This window comes from Falco naumanni, chromosome W, assembly GCF_017639655.2.
Source record: "Falco naumanni isolate bFalNau1 chromosome W, bFalNau1.pat, whole genome shotgun sequence".
Lineage (NCBI taxonomy): Eukaryota > Metazoa > Chordata > Aves > Falconiformes > Falconidae > Falco > Falco naumanni.
In genome coordinates, this window is record NC_054079.1 from 14,510,222 (window position 1) to 14,530,460 (window position 20,239).

At 39.7% G+C, this 20,239-nt stretch overlaps 1 protein-coding gene across 1 annotated transcript in view; it reads left to right on the top strand.

Moving 5' to 3' along the window:
* LOC121080515 (zinc finger SWIM domain-containing protein 6-like) overlaps positions 1 to 20,239 on the top strand; it is a 115,086-nt gene that overhangs the window by 72,102 nt on the left and 22,745 nt on the right. Inside the window, 1 exon segment of the mRNA XM_040578574.1 lies at positions 18,592 to 18,771. Coding sequence (XP_040434508.1) covers positions 18,592 to 18,771 — 180 coding nt within the window.

Genomic DNA, 20,239 nt, shown 5'->3' on the forward strand with positions numbered 1-20,239 from the left:
CCTGTGCTCTCACTCAATCTGGAAAGATACTTCAAATCTAGACTTACAGAAGTCTGTCTTGAGGTGTGTTCTGGTCAATATTGCTATTTCTGACTTATGTGGTGTGGAATATTTATATATATATAAAAAACAAAACAAAAAAACCCCAACAAAACAACAACCCAAAACCTACTGATGAAGCCTCTTGGGACAATATGGAAACATTGCAAAGAACAAAGCTATAATGCTCTTGGTACATTTTAAAGGTCCAAAATCAATCTAAATGAAATTAAATCCAAGCAAGAACAACATGCTTCATTTAGAAAGAAGTCAAATCCAAAACTTAAGTTTCACACTGTTACAGGTTAAAGATGACCATGATTGATTGCATGTTGTCTGGTGGGGCTAAGATAGGATATAACCTGTTTAGCATAAATTATGTTCATTCTAAATGAGGCATTAGGCTAATAAAGCACTGGCTGTCTATAGTTGATATTATAGATTTCTGTGGTGAAAAGCCTTAATATCAGAGCAGGCAAAGCTCTGTCAGAGAGTGTAGATATAACTACTGTGCCTTCAAGTATACCAACCCTCTTAGTATGTAATTTTTATGATGCCTTAGCTTGCTGGGGAATAATGCTTTTTGCCAAGATGGACATGTACGCAGCAAAATTGTATCCCATCATACTGAAAACCAGAGGGTCTCATGCTTCGTTGCTTATGTGGGTCGAGCTGGTAGGTGGTGGGAGAAGCAGAAATGTGTTCTCCATCTGTTAACCTGTAGCAGTCTTACCATGTGCTGCCAATAAACATAAAGGTTTTGTTAAATTTTCTTAGTGACTCCTCTTCTTGTTTCATCAGTTCCATATTAATGTCATCTTCTTGACAGCATCTATCTGAAGGTGGAATCTCTCTGCCTGCAGCATCAAATAAGCGATATTTTAGATTAATTGAATTGATTAGTTTAGCTCTGTTTAACCAGAGCTGTAGTTGCCACTCCCAGAAAGCCACAGTGCAGCCTCCAGCCTCACTGCTACCTCAGCTGCTGTATTTGCAATCTGAGGCAGACCCTGTTGTTTCAGTCCTGAACTGCTCTGCCTTCTCTAACAGTATCAAAATATGTTTATTGTGTACCACAGTTTTAATTGTAAATACATTTCAATCACTTGAGTGTGCAGTAGGCTAAGGGTAGAACTTAACTTGGATCTTCCACCTCTAGCTTGTGTTTATGTTGCTAACCTGTCCATTTTTTCCCCATACCAGTAGGACTCCTTCCACTGGAGCTTAGCAAGTTCCCTGAAAATTTCTGTTAATTGGATGAATCTCCAATTTGAGTCATACCTTGTGTGAAAATTAGAAGCTGCTGCTATGTTTTTGCTAGGATTTCACCTTGAGTTTTGCTCTAGTTAAACACATTCCTTTTTCCAGGTGAAACATGCATGTGAATGTACAAAAGTTGAAGGAGGTTTCAAGGGAGACCAGAGTTACGATAGCAAACTACAGAAGGAAGAGCAGGATGTCCCTGGTGACACTTGATCTGTGCCAGTAGTGTCAGAGAACTCAGATATTGGGTTAAAGGGGGTGATGGTATTATGTTCTCAAATAATGTTTGTTTTCCTATCTTGTCATCTTCTAGGATGTCAGAGAACTAAAATATCAATAAAGGGAGTGGGACGGGCCTTTGCATACTTTTTGTATTTTATCTGTTCAGAGTAATCTGGAACTGGCATATGTCTTCCTTAAAAAAAAATATTTATCTATGTTTTCATTTCACAGATAGGTAGCAACATTGTAGTTATGGAGATTTTAGGACATGTAAAGTATGTAAATATAGACTCTGGTTAAGAAATGCTAGCTTGCTTGCACTGGTATGCTGTCTGCCAACCACTAGGCATATGGCCACTTTGTCAGTTCCATTTTGGCATAGGTTTTTAAGCATACTTAAATAACTTCAGCTTTGCTCCTTGACTGGGTCACTTGAACCTTTCATTAGAACTTAACTGATTCTTCCTGCATGGCATTGATCAAGGATACTAGAAAGACATTGGGCTCTGATCAGAGTTCCTGCTGAAGTTTATGGTAAATTATGTTGACTTCAGTAGAAATCAGATTGGGTTTGTATGTTTGAAGATGCTGATTTAAAAAACAAAATTAAATACTTCACATCTAAGTATGAGCCTGGCGATTTTCTAATGCAAAGTCCTAATTCTGTAAACAATTTATTATTCAATGGCCTCAAGTTAACTAGCTAGTTATGTGGAAGGCTTTTTTGTTGTGTTTTAAAGACTCTAGATCAGGAGAGATCAGATATAATTATGCTCAGCAGATTCCCCTATTGTACATCAAAGAATAGGTTGAGCTAAACGCTCCAAAGGTGCAGTATTGGAAAGATTAAGTTACAGGTCAAAGCTATAAGACTTGCTCATATACTTCTCATGCTAGAAGAATTTAGATGCAGCTTCAGTGATGCACTGGTGAACACTTCCAACTTGCCACAATAATACATGAATACACTTTCCAGACTTTAGAGTGCAGCTGGAATTCATGTTGTTGCTGTTTAAATAGTGTCTAGGTAGGTAAATTTCACATGCTGATCTTAATGTGTTTAACTATCGATGACTATGGTTGAAGACTTCAGTATATCAGACTGATTAACTGTTTGGAGCCCCTTGGTTTGTCTTTTTAGTTAAATTGCATTGGTAAAATGGAGGAATATGGAAATGCACAGTAAATATCTGCTGATGCCTGTTGAACTAAGATCTCAGATTTGAAGAAAAGGTCAGTTAACCTTCTTTGTACTATAGAGGGGAAAAAATGGTCCATGCAGTCTTATTAAAGCAGTAATTTGTTAATATTCATCCATCAAAAATTAAGTTTCTTGTTCTCTACGAAAGTGAAAAAATTTCCTTAATAAAAGGGGAAAATTTGACTTTGTGCCCCAGCCCAGGGATCATGATGGCTGCAAGGCTCTGCTTTGGAGTTAAATGTTGAGCACTGCCAGATGCCAGACATTGAGAAGAGGCTGAATTTTGTTGGCAAATGGGTTCTGCAAGTTAATTGGTGTTTTCTGCAGGCTTCTGGCTGTGAAATGAAATTGGAAGTCCTTTAGCCACATGGATAATACAGGACCTGAATACAAATGTCACATGTCACCATCAGGGCCCATTGTGAAACAACAGTGTTCCCACTGGAACACTGTGCCATTACAGATCATTTAAATATGGGGATTACATTTAAACTAAAAGCCCCATTTGCCTTTAATTGCAATTAAAATGTCCTCTTAGCAAAAGCTAAGTGACAAATTAAATTTAAAAAGTGCCCACATTTTTAAAGCTGTAATGCAAAACAGCCTTTCATTGCTTCTCATGTGCCACGAATGAGTTATACTTGTCAACCCTAAACCAAGCCATAACTGGAGCATCTAGTTATCAAAGTGGGGCTGCTCTTGTGACAACTTAATAAAGCTTAAACTGTTAAACTAAATTCCAAATGCTTAACCTGATGAAAACAGTCAAGTAGAAGAATCTAAGACAAGTATCTACTACTTGGTGAAGCGAGGGAACCCAACAGTTTGTCAACATGTAGATTACAGGGTCTGATTATTTTTTTTTTGTGAACAACCATTTTCAGTATCTTTATATGTTCTTGCTTGCCTTTTGGGTGAAGAAACTTCACATAATTTGCATGTTGCAAAACAAACATTTATAGTAGATTTCTTCCATTTTTATATTTAAGAACAATTTAAGGGGGGAGAGAGCTGTTTTGTGAGTCAGGAATTAATTTCTTATGGAACAAAAATATGATGGCAGTGTCATGGTATGGTGGGTTGATGTTGGCTGGATGCCAGGTGTTCACCAAGCTGCTCTATCACTCCCCCTCCTCAGCAAAACAGGGGGGTAGAAAATAAAGTGGAGAAGGACTCGTGGGTTAAGGTAAAGGCAGTTTAATAAAGCAAAAGCAAAGGAAAGCAAAAGATTTATGTTCTACTTCCTATCAGCAGGTGATGTCCAGTCACTTCCTGGGAAGCAGGGCTTGAGTATGCATATCAGTTGCTACAGAAGACAAATGTCATAATAACCAGTGCCCCCCCCCCCCTTCCCCCCCTTTCTCTTAGCTTTTACATCTGAGCAGACATCATATGGTATGGAATATCCCTTTGGTCAGTTCGGGTCAGCTGTCCTGGCTATGTCCCCTCCCGAGATCTTGCCCACCCCCAGCCTACTGGCCTTTGGGGGTGAGGTGGGGAATATTGGAGAGACAGCCTTGATGCTGTGTGAGCACTGCTCAGCAGTAGCCAAAACACTGGTGTGTTATCAACACCTTTCTGGCTACCAATACAAAGCACAGCACTGTGAGGGCTGCTATGGGGAAAATTAGCTCCATCTCAGCCAGAGCCAATACACATGGGGAAGAGGGTATATCCAGAGAGCTCTTGCAAGGCAGGACAGTGGATAAAATTGGCAAATTTGTTCTCAGTTTTTCTCATGCTGATCCTGATCTCTGTTGGTTCTCATATTTCATGAAGTTGAGGAAAACTTAAAAGATATTCTATAATTCCAGCTGGGTACTCTCCACATTTTAATGCATAAGCTTCTCCTGTCTATCTCAACCACTTGTTGTTATCTAAAGTTTTTAAGTGTAGGAACCTCTCATGATATTGCTAAGAGCTTCATTTGTCGGATAAAGCATTTCTGGGCGATGTCCTTACGTTCCTTTCTGTTAATGCATACTAAATGGCTTGTTCTCAAAGGTATTTCCTGAGTGGAGTAATATGTCTTTGCCTTAGTAGTTGTAATAGTCTTACTAGTTTTTTACTACCGATTTGCCCTACTGTGGGCTGCTTTTTATCTGTTGGAACAGCCTGACAATCTACTTTGAGTTCACATTTGCTGGTATTTTGGACATTTTCTGGATTAGTGATATATTTTTGTGTTAAAATTTAAAACTTAAATGTCATTTTACAAGGTCATGTCATGGAGAGAAATAGTACAACATATTTCCTGAAGGATCATGCCTAAATTTTTATTAGTAACACTTTGCTTCTCATCTAAAACAATTCTAAATGTTGAGTTTAGGCAAGGAATCATTATAGATCAATTAAGAGAGATTTAATTACCATTTTGCCATGAGCAAACTAACGATTGAGTGAAAATACCAAGCTAGATTCTTTTAACCTTAACTAAAGAAGCTATTCTCCATCTATATTTCTATTTCGGGCATTCCTTACCTTTGCAATTAGAGAGACAAACTTGTATGAATAGGACATGCTAGCTGTTTTAAACAGATTTTCTCTGCTTAGTACTTAAGGGAGGGGAAAAAAAGAGAAAAGCAGCTAGGATTTTTGCTAGTATGTCCCTAGAAAAATTCCTTCCTGATGCCAGATTTAGTGACTACTTCAGGGCTGCCATGAAAAAGAATCGCTAAAGTCAAGTATTCATTACAGTTTTTGTGTTATAATACCATGGAGCTGCATACTTCATGCAATACCTTTTTAGGATCCACTATGCAGTAGAAACAGTCAATTTTCTCCATATTTTATGGTATTTCAAAAATGGTACAGCAAGGCTATTAATTTTGAAATTTGAGTGCCAAGCTTATATCCATATTTACAGGATTTCTTTGGGTATCTGAAGTTCTAACTGAATCACGTTCTGCCTTAAAGCTAAGGAGAGTACAAATGCCCTGCACCTTCATATTTCATGGCTTAGATTAATCAATTGCACAGATTACATTTCTGGCCTTGAAATGAAAGCTGTAGGAATGCCCATGTTTCAAAGGAGATGGGATGCACCATGCTTTGCACCATTTCCCTTGGTCTTTCATTTTGGGATGTATGGGTGGAGTGTTATCTTACACATATTTGTGTCTACAACTATATCATATCCAGTAGACTTTCTTTGCTTAATTGGTAATCCTTTTCTTACTGTCAGTTTGCTTAGTCTTAGCTGCCATGGTGTGGTTGCTGTACAGTTACAAAATACGTGTGCTTTCAGTTTGTGCACTTAAGTTTAGATCTCTTTCACAGAATAAGCTGTTAATATGTCAGTGTATTTAAATGATTTATGCTATTGGAGGCACTAAATTAACAGGACTTCTGAGTTAGCATCACAAGACAATTTTGCTGCTTTAAGGACTGAGTTATGGATGACAACTTAAAGAAATTGCTGTCATGGCCCTGGAGTGTCTCATTTGTTGCTGTCAAGTTCATTTCCCTGGTGAATGAAGCCAGACTGCTGTTGTGCAAAGATGGGTTCTGTCCATCTTTTTTGAGGATTATTTCCTTCCTCCTTCATTACAAACAGTAGATGATTATTGTCATGTGCCATAATGGTATTTGGAATTGAGGGCATATATGAGGCAGGAGTATGACAGTATGTGGGAGCTATTTTCAAAGAGGATATTCTTTCCTGTGGTTAAACTGCATTTATGAGATTTGATGAATAATGGTGAAAGTAATTAACTTTAGTCTATAAGCATAGCTTGAGGAGTTTATTTTTAATGCCATACAGAAAGTTTGGGTTTCTATTTAGTTCAATTGGACGTAAAGTACTTTTACAATAGGAGCCAAATTTCTTCAAGTACCCCATTAAAACAGTTTTTGAAGTCTTTATTCCTGAGCTGTTGAACTGATTTACTTATAAATGTTCTAAAATGTTCTAAAAAATTGTTCTGTATTGGAGCTGGTACAAAATTCATTGTGGCCCTAACTATTTTTTTCCTTCCTCTATTTTTAATACTTCAATAATGTTAAGCTGCCATTTCATTTTCTGATACCACTTCTAGTAAATGCCAGAGCTAAAGAGAAGTAATAGAACTATGTAGAGGAATTACTGAATCTTCACTAATTTCTGTGGTCCAGCAATCTGGCCTTGTGATATTTTCTAGTTTTCTTCTTTGAATGGATACTGTAAAAATAACTGAAAAATTGGAAAAGTAATCTAAAGTGAGAGATGCAAGAATCTCGGTCTGCTCAGGCCTGTCATGCAAGACAAAGGAGGATGGTTTCCTTCATGATTTAAGAGGCCTACATAGACTAAAAAGTTGATAGTGAAGACACTTCTACAAATCAAACAAAAGGTAGTTGAATATTGTAATTGGAGCTGGACAAATTTAACTAGAAAACTTGAAATAAGCTTAGAATTTTGAGTCATGGTAGCCAGGCAGTAGATCAGCTAACCAGGAGCTGTGCTAGATTCTCATATTGGAAATCTTAAAAATTGAAGTATGCTGGTTTTTGTAAAAACTCAACTATCACTTTTGGACTTGAAATAACTCATAAAATCTTAGAGTATGAAGGAATTCAGACTAGATAATCAGAATGTGTTCTTCCGGCCATTTATAGTGGGTTATTTACCTTCTGTGAACATAGTTGTGCAATCATACTTTTTTTTCCTTACCTTTCTCACCACACAAGGGAGTGTTTGGACTTGTTCCACTCTTAAAAAATGAGATGTATTTTCATATCTTTCTTTCATTAATATCTTGTTTTGTTTGACAAACCTCTCAAACTTTCCAGTTTTGCATTAAGAAAATTAACTGAGAGGAATTCCTTCATCACTACAATAGATTTAAATGGAGGTAGGGTAGTGTATTTATAGTTAGTAGTCACATTAACTTTTATTCTGAAAATTGTCAATGTCTCTCAAAATAGACTGTGACTGCTGAGAGTGTATTACCAGTTAAAATATTTGATGAAATATCTAGTCTCTCTTTTGGGCAGGGAATACTTTGTGCTCACAGCTGTAAATGCTGGCAACTACTTAAAAGTGTGAAGAATCACATTACATATCTTATTCATAAGGGAGTATTTTTGTACTATTTTGCTAGTATTGGCAATGTTTTTACCTTCAATTGATTGTTATTAAACAAATGAATGGTTTTGTGGATATTACGGAACTTAATTGGTGAGATTAATTTGCAGGTGCTTTATACTTTCTCCTAACTTTGTAGACTAATAGTCCATGCCTTGCTATGGTGAATAGGTTATAGGATACTATAAGTGCATAGAGGGGCATTTAATGGACATGTGACAGATCCCTAAATGCTCTCTTAGGTAGACTGTATTCTCAGGCAATGATATTGTAGGAGGCTGCACCTTTCAAGCAAATTTCTCTTCTATGAAACCCTTTGGTCAAATGGCAGTGTCTGCAAATTTGCGGCAGTTTTTAAAACAAACTGAAAAAGGCATAGCCTACAATAATGGGCTCATGCAAAAAGACAGAAGTGCTTGGTTAGTTTCTTTTTCTATTGTGCTAAAAGTTTAAAATGTAGGAAGATGGGAGCAGGAGTTTTTCATTACTTGACACACACAGATCACAGCATGTAGTTGATGATAGCTTAGAATAGAATCTTATCCCAGTTTCAGCTCGATTAGAGTTAATTTTCTTCTTATTAGGTAGTGCAGTGCTGTGTTCTGGATTTGGTGTGAGAATAATGTTGATAACACACTGATGTTTTTAGTTGTTGCTAGGTAATGTTTATACTAAATCAAGGACTTTTCAGTTTCTCAGGCCTTGCCACCAAGGCGGCGGCTGGAGGGGCACAAGGAACCGGGAGAGGACACAGCCAGATCAGCTGACCCAAACTAGCCAAAGGGATATTCCATACCATAGAACATCATGCTGAGTATATAAACTGGGGAGAGTTGGCCAGGGCCTGCCAATTGCTGCTCAGGGACTGGCTGGGCATCAGGTGGTGAGCGATTGTATTGGGCATCACTTGTTTTCTTTTCTTCCTTTCCTTTGGATTTTGTTCATAGAATCATTTAGGTTGGAAAAGACCTTTAAGATCATCAAGTCCAACTGTTAACCGAGGACTGCCAAGTCCATCACTAAACCATGTTGCTAAGCACCGCATCTAGGTGTTTTTTAAATACCTCCAGGGATGGCAACTCAACCACTTCTCTGGGCAGCCTGTTCCAATGCTTGATAATCCTTTCAGTGAAATTTTTTTTCCTAATATACAATCTAAACCTCCCCTAGTACAACTTGAGGCCATTTCTTCTTGTCCTGTTGCTAGTTATCTGGGAGAAGAGACCCACCCCCATCTGCCTACAGCCTCCTTTCAGGTAGTTGTAGAGAGCAATAAGATCCCCCCCAAGTCTCCTCCACACTAAACAACCCCAGTTCCTTCAGCTGCTCCTCATAAGACTTGTGCTCCAGACCCTTCACCAGCTGCATTGCCTTTCTCTGGACATGCTCCAGCACCTCTACATCCCTCTTGAAGTGAGGAGCCCAAAACTGAACACAGTATTCAAGGTGCAGCCTCACCAGTGCAGAGTATAGGGGGAAAATCACTTCCCTTGTCCTGAAATCACTTCCTTTGTCGTGAATCCTCTCCCCTTCTCCCTCCTTCCCATTATAATTGTTATAATTATTATTTTTGTTCTTGTATTTATTGTATTTTATTTCAAATACTAAATTGTTCTTATCTCAGCCCTCAAGTTTTACATTCCTTCCTGATTCTCCTCTCCATCCCTCTGGCCCTAGGTAGTATACTCATATATACTGAGCATGATGTTCTATGGTATGGAATACCTCTTTGGTTAGTTTGGGTCAACTGACCTGGTGGTGTCCCCTCCTGGTTCCTTGTGCCCCTCCAGCCACCGCCTTACTGGCAAGGCCTGAGAAACTGAAAAGTCCTTGACTGAGTATAAACATTACCCAGCAACAACTAAAAACATCAGTGTGTTATCAACACTATTCTCACACTAAATCCAAAACACAGCACTGCACCAGCTACTAAGAAGAAAATTAACTCAAACCCAACCAAAACCAGGACAGTATCCACCCCTTATTCCATACCATTTACGTCATGCTACATTTTCCAATACATCATCGCCTTTCCTGTCTTTTCATGTAAACACACAAATATCATTCCCTTAGTCTATGGACCATCCCTGTAAAAGTTTGTTGACTTCATTTAGTCCATGATGTTGTGCTCCATCTGTTATGACAGTCTTTTAAGGTGGGGAAAATGGTAAAAGGTGTTGGATTGTTGCATCTTGAAGCCAGTTCTGTTTCTATTACAGCTACGCTGGTCTGGTTTCACCACAGTCATTCTTCATTGGTGAGGCAATTGGAGGGGAGTCAGGTTCAGATCTCCAAATCCAAAGTGGTAGAGATGGGTGCCACAAGGCACCCAGTGCACTAATGGGCACATAGAAGTGACAGTAAACAATATTATATAACAATCAATATCACACAACTCAATTCATTGGCTATTCTCACCCAAAATCAAATCGCCTTGAGGCACGCGTTGAACTTCCCCATCCTCCCACATTACCCACCAAGTGCTCCCAGGCCCTTGAGCAAAAACAATCCCATGAATGGGTTTGCCTTTGCCTGAGGCAGGAATGACCCAGGCTGTTTTCCCAAGCATATTTTTAAGGTGCACTGCAGGAACTTTATCCCCCTCTACAGTACGCAAAATCTTTGATTGGACAGGGACAGCTCAGCTGGTAGATCCTCTGGTCTTGACTAACCAGGTAGCCTTTGCTAAATGTGTATCCCAATGTTTGAAGGCCCCACCACCCATTGCTTTCAGCATAGTCTTTAACAGTCTGTTACATCCTTCAATTTTCCCAGAGGTTGGTGCATGATAGGGGATGTGATATACATACTCAACACCATGCTTTTTGGCCCAATTGTCTATGAGATTGTTTCACAAATGAGTTCCACTGTCTGATTCAATTCCTTCTGGGGTGCCATGTCGCCACAAGACCTGTCTTTTAAAGCCTAGGATAGTGTTCTGGGCAGTGGCATGGGGCACAGGGTATGTTTCCAGCCATCCAGTGGTTGTTTCCACCATTGTAAGCACATGGCACTTGCCTTGGTGGGTCTGTGGGAGTGTGATACAATCAGTCTGCCAGGCCTCACCATATTTATTTTTTAGCCATTTTCCTCCATACCAGAGAGGCTTTAACTGCTTGACTTGCTTAATTGCAGCACGTTTCACATTTATGGATTACCTGTGCTATAGTGTCCATGGTTAAGTCCACCCCTCAATCTCGAGCCCATCTATATGTTGCATCTCTTCCTTGATAGCCTGAGGTGTCATGGGCCCACTGAGTTATAAATAATTCACCTTTATGTTGCCAATCCAAATCTACTTGAGCCACTTCAATCTTGGCTGCTTGATCTACCTGCTGGTTATTTAGATGTTCCTCAGTGGCCCAATTCGTGGGACCACGAGCATCTCCGTGATGTACCTTTACAACCAAGTTCTCTACCCAGGCAGCGATATCTTGCCATAATGCGGCAGCCCAGATGGGTTTACCTCTGCGTTACCGATTACTCTGTTTCATTGCTGCAGACAACTCTACAGGGCATTTGCCACTACCCATGAATCAGTCTAGAGGTAAAGTTTTGGCCATCTTTCTCTTTCAGCAATGTCTAAAGCCAGCTGGATAGCTTTCACTTCTGCAAACTGGCTCAATTCACCTTCTCCTTCAGCAGTTTCTGCAACTTGTCACAGGGGACTCCATACAGCCGCCTTCCACCTCTGATGCTTCCCTACAAAACAGCAGGACCCATCAGTAAACAAGGCATATTGCTTCTCATGTTCTCACAATTTATTATACAGTGGGGCCTCTTCAGCATGTCACTTCTTCCTCTGGTGATATTCTGAAATCTTTTCCTTCTGGCCAGTCCATGATCACTTCCAAGATTTCTGGTTGACTGGGATTTCCTATTCAAGCTCATTGTGTGGTCAGTGTGACCCACTTACTCCATGTGGCATCAGTTGCATGATGTGTAGAGACCTTCCCTTTAAACATCCAGCCCAGCACTATTAACCAAGGCACCAGAAGATGCTGTGCCTCAATATCAATCACTTCCAAAGCAGCTTGAATCCTTTCATAAGCTGCCAGTATCTTTTTTTCAGTTGGAGTATAGGGGTCCTCCAGTCCTCTATATCCCCAACTCCAAAAGCCCAAGGGTCGACCTGAAGTCTCCCCTGGTGCTTTCTGCCAGAGGTTCCAGGTAGGGCCATTCTCCCTGGCTGTGGTGTAGAGCACAGATTTTACATCTTGCCCAGTCCAAAATGGCTCAAGGGCTGCTGAATGAACTATCTCCTGTTTAATTTGTTCAAAGGCTTGTCGTTGCTCAGGGCCTCATTTGAAATCATTCTTCTTCTGGGTCACCTGATAGAGAGGTCCAACAATTGGACTGTAATTTGGAATGTGCATTCTCCAGAAACCCACAACACCTAAGAAAGCCTGTGCTTCTTTCTTATTAGTTGGTGGAGACGTTGCTGTTATTTTGTTGATCATAACCATTGGGATCTCACGATATCCATCTTGCCATTTTATTCCCAAAACCTGGATTTCACGTGCAGGTCCCTTGATCTTACTTTGTTTAATGGCAAAACCGTATTTCAGAGGGATTTGGTCTATTTTCTTCCCTTTCTCAAAAATTTCTGCTGTATTACCCCATACAATGATGTCATCAATGTATTGCAGGTGTTCTGGAGCCTCATCCTATTCCAGTGCAGCCTGGATCAGTCCATGGCAGATGGTAGGACTGTGTTTCCACCCCTGGGGCAGTCAATTCCAGGTGTTGTTATTATTATTATTGATTTTATATTATTTCAGTTATTAAATTGTTCTTATCTCAGCCCTTGAGTTTTACATTCCTTCCCAGTTCCCTTCCCCATCCCTCTGGGGAGGTAAGGGTAGTGAGCTAGTGGCTGTGTGGTACTTTAGTTACCAGCTGGGGTTAAATCACAACAAATCTAAAAATGTAAATACCTGTTTACTTTCAGCTGAATACAGGTGTGCCTTCATCCCTTGGAGCAGAGGTATGCAGTAAGAGAGAAAGGGAAACTTAAGGAATTAGACACTTTTTTTGTCCCTGGGTTACACTTCCACCCCCTCTAATTCATATTCATAGTTTAATGTGCAGAAGGGCAATGATTCCCTCTTGCCATCAGTGCTGCATGTAATCTGTTGCATTAATCAGCCAGCTAGTGTTAAATGCATGGGAAGTGATTATACTATCATACACAATACAATCAGCATGAAGCACTTGACAAGATCAATACATCAAAGTTTAATTCAGTAATAGAATGAATTAAAGCAAAATTAAACATTCTGTTCTGCAAGAAGCACAGCACCCATAGCAAGCCTTTTTTTCCTGAAGGCTGCATAGAGAAACCAGAGTGCATTAGGGAATTCTTTTTATGAATAAAATTGCAACTTGGATCCAACTGAATGCCAAGAGTACTTTTCTTTGGGGTTCTTATCAAGGAGAGAACAGCACTGAAGTGCTTTACCTATCTTAACTGTTCCATAAAATCAACTGTTTAATTGGATCATTCTCCAGTGGGACTTCTGATTATGCTTTGTTCTAATGGAGATCTCTCCATTCCTGGAGGAGTGAGGTAGCTTTGCCAGTCATTCTGAATGCACTTGTCTTTCTTATTGAGAAACAATAAATATGCACTACCTTCTTTGAGGTTTCCAAGTGACTGTCCCTGTGAAAGTGTGTATGTGTTTAAAAAACAGATGTAAACCACTTTAAAATCTTTTGCTGACACTTCTATTTTAAAGGGGTTATAGGTTCCATCTCCTATTATTGTTACTGTTCTGGCACTTCCAGTGCTGGAAAATGATGCTTTTGTAATAGAATTGATTATGCTCAAATGGGGCACAGTGGCAAGTGTGCAGCAAGTGCTGAAGCTGATTTGTCTGTTGCACAAAGGGATTACTTGATTCCACTTTCTTTGAAATAATCAGATGTTACTAATCTGGTAGCTTTTGGGGTTTTTGGGGTTTTTTAAGAGACATGCATTAATGGGAAGAGCAAAGACATATCAAACATATGGATTTCTTGCAAATTTTAATTTTGTAAATGAATGGAATGATCTTAAGTATATTAAATGTAAAATTCCATGGCAAAGACCAAGTTTCAGCCACCAAGTACATAGATATTCTAAATGAGGAAACACTGGCCCAAACTAGTGCTGCTGTGTAGCAGCCCTGACAAGATAGCATAATATTTCTAGGAAAAGCAAATTTCTTGGGAAGACTGTAATCAGACAATCTAACAGAATCATACACTGGATCTTCAGTCATGCCCGGTGTCCTAGCCCCCACTAAAGCTGTTTCCACCACCTCCCTCCTATTTACTGGGACAAGAATAAAATATAATGGGATTTATGAAAACCAAGCAACGCTTAATCTCTTGGGAGAGTCTGTATACATTTCTTGCACTTTCTTTGGCTTCATGAATACATACATACACAAAATGTGTAATTATTACAATACCTACTTTTACAGTGAGTGAATACTTAAATGTTTTTCAATTTGCATGTTTAAATCCTAATCAGTATAAAGGCATGCTGTTCCTTTCTCCCTCATGAATTCAGAGATACGGATGTTTACTGAGAAATACAAAAGTACTGATGTTCCATTTGTATGTACAAGGCATGCATGCATTGTTTAAAGCAATAATGTAACCTATTTCTTTGTGATGTGAGGCACACTAAAGATGAATGACAACCATGCATTTTCAAAAAGAGGGCTATTTGAACCAAAGGTCTATTTTGGCAAAGTTGACTTTATCCACGTCAAAAGGACTAGTGTTAAACCAAATTAGACAATTCCTCACTGCAATATGACAGTTCTAAAATTCATTCCCTTTATCAAATTGCAGTCAGAGCACGACTTGTCTTCCAGTTATCTTGGGGGGGAGGGGGGAATTTGCATATTGGTTTGTGATATTTTGCCACTGTGCTGTGAGGAGCTTCATATTGGAAAGACATGGGTCACAATCAAGGGATCCAAATAAGAACTTTACTTTTAGTTTAGTTTGGAGGGGGGAATGTGTTAGCCTTCTGAGATCGAGTATGAAAAGATATCTGGTGCCTGGAGAAAGGGAGACAGGAAAAAGTGATCTGTGTTAGAAAAACAGAATACGTGAACACAAACGCATTCTCTGGGTTTTTTCGTGGGTTTTTTTCCGTTTTATGAGACATTTGTTCATATTGCAGGTGGCATTGGTGACATCATTAAATCTAGTCAAACAGGTAAACTTACTTGAGAATGCCAGGAATGTATTTTGGAAACTTTTTTTGAATATAAGCTGTTGTGAACAGCAGTTTCCAGGCTAAAGTCACTAGAAATGGGTTTAGATATGTTCCCCACAAATTAATTACAAGTAGATGCCCTTCATTTTTCCGTAAGCCTTATCTAAAGTAAGGACTAAGTGTGATCAGCAGTTTCCCCATATAGGAGCCATTAGGCAGAAAACAGAGAATCTCTTGAGGCAGTTGTAAGCTTTCAGGTTGGTGGTGACATTTGAGGGCCAGCTCATAAGGGCTTCCACTGAGCAGCATCAGAGTGAAATAGGAAGAATATCCTCCAGGCTCCTTCTAGTTGGCATGTGGTAAAATCTGGGCACAAAGTGAATATTTTCCCCAGACTTTTCAGTGTTAGGAGCAGAACAGAAACCAGTGAATTGAAAGAGCCAGAATGGAGCAGATATTAGGGGAGAGGGGAAGGTGCTTGGGGAGAAGGAGGAGGAAGAAAGGAATACAGTTAAACGCACACACTCGGGGGGGGGGGGGGGGGGGGGGGAGATCATACGCATATACACAAAAACTTGAAACTCAAATAGGCTAAGGAGTGTGAGGTCATTGGCATTATGCTTCCTTCTCCCAGATGGTAGCCTTTGTAGCTCTACAAGAGCTGAGCCTGAGGCTTTTTCTGTTCCCTTCCCTTCTCTTCTCAGTGGGGGAGTTTTGTCTTTCACTCCTCTTTCTGCAGGGAATCCAGCGGCAATGAAAGCTGGGCGAGATTGCACACAGCCCACCCTGAAGTCACCCAGAGCAGGGTGCAGTTGATCTATTGAAATTTTAAGTAGTTTGTGTAGGGTTTATTAGAAATACACTTGTCCTTGTGCTTCATTTGCATAAAAATAGCATGGATTTCTGAGACAATTGCTGCTAACACTGTAATTATGCTTGACATAGTTTCCCTCTTTAAACCAAAGAAGTTTTTAAAGGTTTTTGGTACTTTGGGGTATCTCTTCCCTTTCCTGCCTCTTAGGTGTACCGCATGCATAGTGGAGCTTCTGAAGAAGGCAAGTGAATTCCTTTGCTTCCAGTGGTGTTTCTGAGATGCAAGGGGGGAAAAAAAGCCACTCATTTTGTTAGGGGCATGGTGTAATCAGTAGTGTGCATTCTGCCTTGCTGGATGATTGAAATACCACTTGTGGATAAGATTCCACTTTGCTTTTGCTTCAGTCTGAAAACACTGGAAGTCTGGTTACAAAGTATTAAACGGGCTTTTTTTGTCTTTTTTTTTTTTTTTTTCAGAAGCTGAGAGGTACCAGTGTCTCCTCAGTACCCTAAAGTAATGCTTGATTTTGAAAATAAACAAGCCCAAGATAACCATTCTACAAGGCTTTCCAATATGCCCCATCTTCTGTTTTGTTTTGTACATTGCAAGAAATATAGTCCTTTTGTCTTGGGCAGTGCTGAATGCATTGATGCTTAATAATAAGAACCAGTTGTAATGCCATTCAGAGGGACCTAGACAGGCTCTAGAAGTGGGCCCATGTGAACCTCATGAGGTTCAGCAAGGCCAAGTGCAAGGTCCTGCACCTGGGCCGGGGCAGCCCAGTATCAATACAGGCTGAGAGATGGAAGGGATTTAGAGCAGCCCTGCTGAGAAGGACTTGGGGGTACTGGGTGAGTGAAAAGCTGGACACAAGCCAGTAGTGTGTACTCGCAGCCCAGAAAGCCAACCGTATCCTGGGCTGCATCAAAAGAAGCTTGACCAGCAGGTCGAGGGATGTGATTCTGCCCCTCTACTCTGCTTTCATGAGACCCTACCTGGGGGACTGTGTACATCCAGCTCTGGAGCCCTCAGCATGGGAAAGACACGGGCCTGTTAGAGCAGGTCCAGAGGAGGGCCATAAAAATGATCAGAGGGCTGGAGCATCTCCCCTATGAAGACAGGCTGAGAGAGTAGGGATTGTCCTGATGTAGTTGAAGATGTCCCTGCTCATTGCAGGGAGGTTGGACTATATGACCTTTAAAGGTCCCTTCCAACCTAAACCATTCTATGATTCTATTCTATAATTTGACTCTTTTTGCAGAGTGAAGCGTGTTGAAGAGCATGTCTAACGAAAGTCATATGATTTGATTTTTTAAAAAGTTTTTAAAAACAGTATTGGCTTTATTCATTCCCATGGCAAGTTTTGGACACTTAAACAAACAGCAACAAAACCAAAACACAATCAACAAAACCTCAAAAACCTCACAAACAAAAACCCAACAAAACGATGTGCTCTACTGTATAGTAATAATTTGCATTAGTGTAGTGTCTCTCTGGTGTTCTGCACTTTACCATATCTTATTTTGTTATGGTTTTCAGATTTCTTTGATATTACTCTTCCCCATTCCATGTTGGTCTGAATAGCAGCGGACTTGCAACCTTAACGGTCAAGCTCTGTTTCCACTGGCTCCTGTGCTGTGGCATACGGACATACTGAGTTACTTTAGGAATGAATGTAATGTGATGGCCTGTGCTCTCAGTATCCATTTTGCATTCTTAGTTAGCAAAAGAATATTTGAACATGAGAATTCTATTATCTTGGAAGAACCAGCTGCATTTTTTTTCTTTATTTTTATTTTTTTTCAGCCTGTCATGAAGATTGCATAATTTAATCATATCCTTTAAATCTGTTCTAGTGTATAAGGCATGTTCTTAATGAGCAAATGAACTGTTGCTAAACAGTATTTTGAGATGTCTTCATGCTTCTGTCAAAGTTCATGCTGATGAAGAGACAGGTGATTTAAAGGAAAACCTTTCCATTTGAAAATTGTTGCTAGAGACCCTGATGTATTTATGCCTGCCCTGTTATATAATGTTAGGGAGCAGGTTCTAAGGTGACGATATATGTGAAATGTCAGTGCAAATTAGCTTTCCCTTCAAGCTCCATAAACAGAAAATGTAAAACAAATTTTCTACTGTAACCAAATAACTGAAGTAGTAACAGTAAAAATATGTTTTTCCTTTTAGACTGCACAAAACCAGTGTTTACAGGATCTCTGAGGTCCAAATGTGTTTGGGAATGAGTTATATGATCAGCAGTACTTCTGCTGGGTTTTGTGTGTGGGAGTATATGTTTACAAAATACTTGTCTTACTAATGCACTTGTTTGGTTCCTGTAATGTGAAGCTGGAAGATACATAGTTCTTGTTTGTAGAAAACAACATTTGCTTCTGGTACAAAATTTCAAAGAAAAACTTGGGTAATTTCCTGCTGTAACTTTTTGTGAATTCTTGTTTGCTTTTGACTGATGTTCCTGTCTGATGGGCCATACATTGTGAACTATGGATTTTCTAATACAAAAGACCCACTTTATGCCTTTTAATTGAGAAGGTTAGCTTGATATAGTCTTTCAACTGTTTCAGATGGGCCACACCAGCTCTGAGATTCTGCATCAGGAATTCAGTCTGCCTGGTGTTAGGCATAGCTGGGAAACAAGCAGTGTGTAGCCTTCAAGGGGAGAAAAAGTGTTACCGTACAAAGTTTCAAATTAGTCATTGGTTGCTGCATGTTAAATAGAAAACCTAATTTAGCAATGTTTTTTTTTAAATCAGGTGCTCTGTGGATGTGTATAGTTTTAAATCCCCACTGCAAGCTGGAGCAGAAGGCCAGTTGGCTAAAACAGCTGAAAAAATGGAACAGTGTGGATGTTTGTCCCTGGGAAGATGGAAACCATGGAAACGAGCTGCCTAATTTAACCAATGCTTTGCCTCAGGGTGCAAATGCTAACCAAGGTGAGCCTAAATATATATACCGACTGCAATATATAATATAGCCTCTATCTTATATACTCTAGCCTTGCAGAGTTCAGCACTCTTTCCTGGGATGAGCAACTTTCTTGTTGAGGACTGACCATCCAAATTTATTTTCACTAATACTATTCTTGCAGAGAGGATAAATAGTGGGGCTTTTTGTGCTGGGGCTGCAATGTTTTCAAAGCAAGTATTTTTGTTTAGTTAGGTCTTAGTCCTTCTAAATACTTGTTGCATGAAAATTGGATGTATCTGAAGTATGTCATGTAAAAGCTTGTTGTTTCTTTGCTTGACTATAATCTTATATCCCTTCTGGCTTTGGATTTTTTATTTTGTTTGCAGTTACAAAGCCTTTGATACTTACTTAAAGGGAGATCTGTTGTAACTACATTAAACTGTGTGTGTGAGAAACTAAAGCAGCTATCTGTGGGATGTGCTCTGTGTTGTGCAGTCTGCATTGACAGGTGGGGGGGTGCAGAGGCAACACTGCCTTCTTGGAGGAGGTGTCTCTTCTTACTCAATATTATGTTTTCTAATCTAAAATGTGATTATCAAATCTGACAAGCCTTCTCCAGTCATCTTCAAGCAAAGGTTGCTACTTTGCTAATAACTGAAGAAGATGCAGGATATTAACTGGAGGAAAAAAACTCATAATCTTCAAAACCCTCAATATTTTGATACATATTTTATATAATCATGATAATATTAAATGCTTGTGGGTGATGGTACATTCGGGCTTAGATGGGTTTTTCCTTGGTTTTTTTTTCTTGGAAGGTTACCTCTGAAGGTAATAGACTTGATTCATTTTTAAATCTTGCAGCTATCTGGGGACAGAAGTTCATTCAACATATAACTTTCTGCAAAAGTGTTTTGGTTTCTGGATCTCATGATGTTCAGCCCAACCCGGGCAGGCTAGTGGCAACTCTGGCATGGCATTTTAACATTCATATACACAGTGCCATGCTGACAGAGTGCTTTTGCCATAGGAAGATGTCCAGTAAGGATTATGTCAGTCCCATGGCCTCAGTACCTCACTTTCTTTGCAGTATTTGTATATGTTTATGACAAAAAATTATGCGAGTGTTGAAAGTTAATGTCACTTCTCAAAAAGAACAACTAAAATCTTTCATGCGGTGTTTATCTGTCCCTCATCCTAGTAGCTTGGGGTCTGAGAAGGAGAGAAGCTGGGGATGCTTGAGTAGCTGTGTGCCATATACTTTCTAGATTTTTAGGGGAGTTCTGTACATGCTGTTTAATGTCCTTCATCTCTCACTGTTCCCTTTGCAAAGTCCTATTTAGCATTAGCTGTGCTGGTTTGTAGATCTCTCTGAATGCAAAGTGAATGGCACACACTTCATCTGAGCTGTTGGCTAATAGAATGTGAAATGTCATCTGCAGTCTGCTCCTTGCAGAGGAGGGGCAAGGCAGGATGCTGTCAGTTGGGAGTTGG